General features: G+C 31.5%; 2 protein-coding genes across 2 annotated transcripts; both read left to right on the top strand.

Annotated features, from left to right (window-relative positions):
• The first annotated feature begins 1,217 nt into the window (after positions 1-1,217).
• LOC11432187 (ethylene-responsive transcription factor ERF021) lies at positions 1,218-2,054 on the top strand. Its single transcript, XM_003610875.3, has one exon. The coding sequence runs from the start codon at positions 1,341-1,343 to the stop codon at positions 1,920-1,922; it is 582 nt and encodes a 193-aa protein (XP_003610923.1). The 5' UTR covers positions 1,218-1,340; the 3' UTR covers positions 1,923-2,054.
• A 1,901-nt stretch (positions 2,055-3,955) lies between these two features.
• On the top strand, positions 3,956-4,917 carry LOC11442565 (ethylene-responsive transcription factor ERF021). Its single transcript, XM_003610874.2, has 2 exons — positions 3,956-4,218; positions 4,752-4,917. Exons 1-2 carry the CDS (start codon positions 3,956-3,958, stop codon positions 4,915-4,917), a joined length of 429 nt encoding a protein of 142 aa, XP_003610922.2.
• The last annotated feature ends 1,569 nt before the right edge of the window (positions 4,918-6,486 follow it).

Here is a 6,486-nt window from a genome sequence, read left to right as displayed (position 1 = left end):
CATTTCCCTCTCTAAGCACATTTTAAAAAGAAATGTTAGGAATGTGCTACTTTAAACTAAAGATCTTCATCAACAAAGAAGCGTATGCATGCATATACATATGACTGGTCAGAATTTTGAAAAAAAAGCAGAGGACTTCTAAAGAACTTATATAAAATAAGTGAACTTCAATGTTTTTTTTTTTTTTTTTTTACAAAACTTCGATATATTTTCTTTTATTTGTTATTTATTAATTCTTTTATGTTAAATATCTGAGCTAGGTAGCTTCATACATTCAGCAAAACCTTGACGTTGAACAAACATGAAGTACTACAAAAAGTTTGGTCTTCTTTTAAAACAAAAAAGTAAGAATCCTTTTTTAAAAAAGAAAACAAGAACTAATAGTGATATGAATTTTCCCTACAAATCAACACAAGAGTGAAAATTACAGGATAAGTTTATTAACTAATACTACTACCAACAAAATCGAAGTCTCAAACCAATTTTTTTTCATCGTTATATGTGATCGTGACATCACAAATTGTACAAAATTGAAAATATATGTCACATTTATACGGTACATAAATTAAGAAATATAAACTAGTTTATATGAGAAATATTTTTTTTGACTGACTTTACAAAATTACCTATCCTTAAAGTAAATAAAAAAGATTTGGAAAGAAATATCAAGAATAATAAATAGTAAACACATAAAGAATGGACAAGGATCTTTTATAATGAGTAAAATATAAGAGCTCTTATACATGAACCATCTTAGGTGACATACACCCTTTTACATCCACACATATTTGTGACACGTGGCAAAAACATTGAAAGAAGAGATGAAAAGGGGTGATGATATGATGTAAAATTACTAAAATACCCCTAACACATAGGGTGTACATTTCTTTATGAAAAAAGGTGTCTACCTATCTTTTTCCAAAATATAAAGCGAGAAAATCAAAGATTCTTATCGTAACAAACTCACCTAGAATAAGTGAAACCGAGTACTTGATTGATGTTGTAAAATAAAATACAAAATGAAACATTTTAGTATTGAAGGACATATGTAGTAACTAATACCACAACAAAATTGAAGTCTTGCACAAAACAAAAATACAAATCTATATGTGACATCACAAAATTACTAATGTACTATAGTATTCAATAATGCATAAATCAAGTAAACGTGGCGATATATTGCTCTCTCACTGACAGCATATTTCCACTCACGTACCTTCCTACGAAGAAGCTTACCTCTTTTGTTTTACCTTTTAAACACAAACACAGTCTTTGTTATAACTTACTTGCATTGCATTATATATATCTCTCACTGTTTTGTCCAATTAGATTATTTTACAATGGAAGAATCAAACAACATGCAAGAGCAAGAACATGCAAATGTTACTCCTCCAACATCCTATATAGGAGTTAGGAAAAGAAAATGGGGGAAATTTGTATCAGAAATTAGAGAGCCAGGTAAGAAGAGCAGAATATGGTTAGGGAGCTATGAAGAACCACAAATGGCAGCAGCAGCGTATGATATAGCAGCTTTTCATCTCAAAGGACACGCCGCGAAGCTTAACTTTCCTGATATGATTGAGAAACTTCCAATGCCAGCAAGCTCCAAAGCGGAGGATATTCGTGTGGCAGCTCAACAAGGTGCATTACAGTTCAAGAGGAGACCATCATCATCATCATCTGAAGGGGGTGTTAATAGCATTAACATTAGTGATAGTAATAGCAATAATGACAGTGTTGTTCCTGCTAGGGTTGGTCTTTCACCTTCTCAAATTCAAGCAATCAATGAGGCTCCTTTGGATTCACCTAAAATGTGGATGCAAATGTTTGGATTTCAATTTGATGAATATAGGAATTATGATAATAATGTTTTAGAGTTGAGTGAATGGGAAGAAATTCAGTATGAGTCATTGTGGGACTAGTGATTCAATCATGAACTATAATATAATAATCAACTAATTTATGTACCCTCTATTTAGGGCCCAATGTAATAAAGCACAATATATAAGTAAGACCGATTCAATGAAGCAATAGGATTGATTTAATTAATTTTATTGGTCAACTTTCTATCATATTTTATGTTCCATTTTTTTCCTTCTGACTTCGTTGTTTTTGTGTGTATTTTTTCTTCATATAATCATCCAATTCAATAATTACACCTACAAAAATCCATTTACTTAATTATTTGTTCACTCATTTCCCTTATTAGTTTATCAAATCCCGTCCAAGACACCAAATGCAGATAAGAATTTCATTTGTTGAACATTAAAATGAGGTGTGAGTATTTCAAGACAACTTACACGACAACCATAAACAGAAAGAAAAATAAAAATAAATGTGTTACACATAAACTCGTATGTACATTGGCAACCTTAACCATGAATGAGGTTATAAAGATGATTTGGTGGTTGTGGGTGTGAGAAATAGGAATTGAGAGTTATAAGGGATGAGTTCTTGTTTCACTCCTCGGTAAGATACATTTGTTTTTTTTTGTGGTGGTCAGGATTTGAACCTCAAACATTACATATTCAATTGAGCTAAACTCACTAGACGGTAAGATACACATTTTGAAAACTATTTAAAGAGTTGAACTCCCCGTTGGAAACTATTTTTGATTAAAAAAAAATACAATAAACAAATCATATTAGAGTTCAAATAGGAATTGTGACTATGTAAAGAGTTGAAATTTTGATCGTTATCTTTGCCCCGATGAATGTCAAATCCCCCCCGCCTCGCATCCGTCCTCGCCAAATATAAAATAACAATTATTAAACAATATAAAAAAATAAAATTGTATTGAAATCATATTCTCCTATGAAAGGAGATTAAAATTTGAAGTGTATAACTAAGTATTAAATAAATGAATTTGTAAAAAAGAAATTTAATTTTTTTTTTTTTATTAATGAAATGTAATCAGAGGGACGGATATCAAAGTGGCGATTTTCCATCAAAGTCGAGTCAGATTCAGACGGTTACAATTGTTGTCTTCGCTCATGTAGGCCCAGTCCTAGGCATACACCCAATGTGCGATGGCCTAGGTCCCATGGCTATTGGGGGCCAATTTTTTTATAGGGGGTGTATATAGCAAGTTGTTTTATATATAGGTATACAAAGCAAAAAGTACAAAGAGGGCCAAACATTTATCAGACTACGGTCCAGCCCAGTCAGCCAAAACGTAAAACTGAGAAATAAAATGTATAAAACGCATAAGCAAAACGCAAAACCCTAAATTGCAGAAGAAAAACACAAAGGCATGAATGACTTTGGATTCGATTTGGCTCACTTCACTTCAGGTATGAATTACTGAATTTTCAAGATTTTGATTTTGAATGAATGAGTTGTGTATGATTATGAATGAAATCAATTATTCAATGAAGAATGAATTGATTTTGAATGAATGATTTTTTAATTCATCTGTTGTATAAGGATTATTTTACTTTTGATATTTGTTTTTTTGTTTTGGGATGATTTTTGGTGTTTGAGATTGCAGCTAATCTTAATTTGTATTTAGCTTTCGTAATATAATATGATTTTCATCATGAATGTTTGATGTTTGAAACATTAAATTTGGTCTTGTGTGATTTTTTATAAGTAACATATAATATTATATTGGCAAACGAAGAAACCGTAATCTTATGAAATTCCGATAAAAGATAAGTTTTTTTTTTTTTAATATTTTGTAAAACAATTGTAGATTCTCAATGTGGTCTATATGTCCTAGTTTTATTCAAATAAGTTTGGTATGCCTACGTAGCATTTTACTTAGTTTTGTTGGGTTTGGTTCAGCCCCAAGATATTTTGTTGGGTTTGATTCTTATGTATCAATTAATCTCTCATTGAAGTGCACCAAATATATATATATATATATATATATATATATATACACACACACACACACGATCCTCACACTCACACTATTTTGTCCTGTCAAATTACACTGAACTATCTAGAACCAATGGAAGAATCAAACATAATGCAAGAGCATGAACATGTGAATGTTCCTCCTCCAACACCAGCATCATCCAATATGGGAGTTAGGAAGAGAAAATGGGGGAAATTTGCATCAAAAATAAGGGATCAAGGGAGGAACATCAGAATATGGTTAGGTACCTATGAAGAACCACAAATGGCAGCAACTGCATGTGATATAGCAGCTTTTCACCTCAAAGGACGTGACGCAAGACTCAATTTTCCTGATATGATTGAGAAGCTTCAAATGTCGATACAAGAATATAAAATATCTACATGACCCTTTAATTTCAAAGGAAAAATAAGACTGAGGAAGCAAACAATTAAAGTTCAGTGAAGCAGGAACATCGTTAAGAAATGCATCAAAATCGATAGGTCGAATTTGAGGAGATTAAGCTGAAATGCATAAAAATCTAAGAGTGTGTGTTGTAAGTTGAAAATGATAATTTGCAAAGTGGGGATTTGAGATAAGAGAAAACCATAACTTACAAACCCATTTGGAACGTATGAGATACTTCACTGGTAACCTCAACAAAATTTGAACGATCAGTTCCTGAGGAAGATTCAAGCTCTACAACGTTATTCTTCGCACTGCTTTGATGAAACCCTAATTTTACAAACGGTGTAATTCTTCACTGGTAACCCGCTTAGATTTTTATACATTTCAACTTTATCTCCTGAAATTCGATCTATCGATTTTGATGCATTTCTTAACGATGTTCCTGCTTTACGGAACTTTAATTGTTTGCTCCCTCAGTCTTATTTTCCCTTTGAAATTAAAGGGTCATGTTGAGGTTTTATATTCTTGTAAGCTCCAAAGTAGAGGATATTCGTGTGGCAGCTCAACAAGCAGCATTGCAGTTTAAGAGGAGATCATCATCATCATCTGAAGGGAGTATCAATAGCAGTAATGGCGGTGTTGTTTTAAAAGACAATGATGGGGCTTAAAAAGAAATGTTCATTGAGGCTCCTTTGGATTCACCTAACATGTGGATGCAAATTTTTGGATTTCAATTTGATGAATATGGGAGTTATCAAAATAATGTTTTTAGAGTTGAGTGAATGGGAAGAAATCCATTATGAGTCATTTTGGAACTAATGCCTCACTCATGAATTATATTATAAATAGTACTAAATCATTTTGCTTCATTGAATCAGTCTTGCATATATAAATGTGCTTTAATCAATTGGGTCCTAAATGGAGCGTACATGATGACAGTCCATCATATCATATTTTTAGAGTCTTTTTAATTAAATTTTTATTCTAGTTTTATTAATTTAATATTTAATTTAGAGTCATTTTAAATAAATTGTCATTTTCTTATTATTGAGTCAATTAGTGTATTATTACTATTATTATTGGTCAATTACTGGTCGGTAAAGAGAATGAAACAAAAACATGGTTTTACAATGAATGTGATTGGCCAAGGAATATGATAACAAGTTGAAACAATAGAGAAAGACCGCACAAAGTAGCATGGGGGCGCATGAGTAGAATTAATTGGGCTTTGACCAAAACTTCATGATGTTGACCCAAGAGAAAAAAAAAGTAACATGCTTGTAGCAAAAGAAAACAACTAGGTCACAAGATATATATATATATATATATATAGACACACACAAGAAACTAGCAACCAAAAGGGGGAGGTGACGGCACAGGATTCACGTTTTGGGAAAATAAAACTTGTTTATTTTTATGAATATGAGTAGTTAAGCTCCTAGATTAATCGAGTCATGAGATGAATCTATTATGATCTATGAATCATGAAATTTGTTTGAAGTCTCTTTAATTCAATGGATTCCTAGTCTTTATTGAGAATTATTTGTGTTCATTGTTTTTCATATGATTGTTTTGCATGACTATTAACCCTAACTTCTTACAATTACATAAATTGATCTTAGAAATTGAATGACTATTAACCCTAACTTTTAATCCTGAAATTGTAATTCTGTTTAATTCAACATAGGAACCTAGAGATAGGAAATTGAGGATTATGACATATGAATTAACGTTTTGTTATCGCTTCCGCGGTTATTCAATCAGTTAGGAAAGGGTTTTGAGTCAAGAGATTGATCAAAACTATTTAGTTAATCCGTCGTAGAGTTAGGTGAACATTGAGATAGAAAAGGAGCAAATTATTCACGGTGAACGATAGAGGATTCAAAGGCTTGATTATCTGTTTTATTATAAATTCCAAACCAATTTAATTGCATCTCATTTACATTTTATGCACCAAATTCAGCTGCCTAGGGCAACCCATAAATTTACTACATCCTTTATTTTAACGAACTTGTTAAGTAGAAATTAACAACGGTCCTCGTGAATACGAACTTTATTACTACTTCGATAGCTTTTGGTACACTTGTCAAATAGTTATCAGTACATAAATCAACTGATCATTATAATTAAATCTTGATGATTTAAGATTTAATTAATTTTATTGGTCAATTTTCTTTTATATTTTGTGTTCCATTTTTTTTCATCCGAATATTAGAGTTTGAACTCGCGCTATCATG

The sequence above is a fragment of the Medicago truncatula genome, chromosome 5 (genome assembly GCF_003473485.1).
Source record: "Medicago truncatula cultivar Jemalong A17 chromosome 5, MtrunA17r5.0-ANR, whole genome shotgun sequence".
Lineage (NCBI taxonomy): Eukaryota > Viridiplantae > Streptophyta > Magnoliopsida > Fabales > Fabaceae > Medicago > Medicago truncatula.
This window is presented reverse-complemented; position numbering and strand designations above follow the sequence as displayed.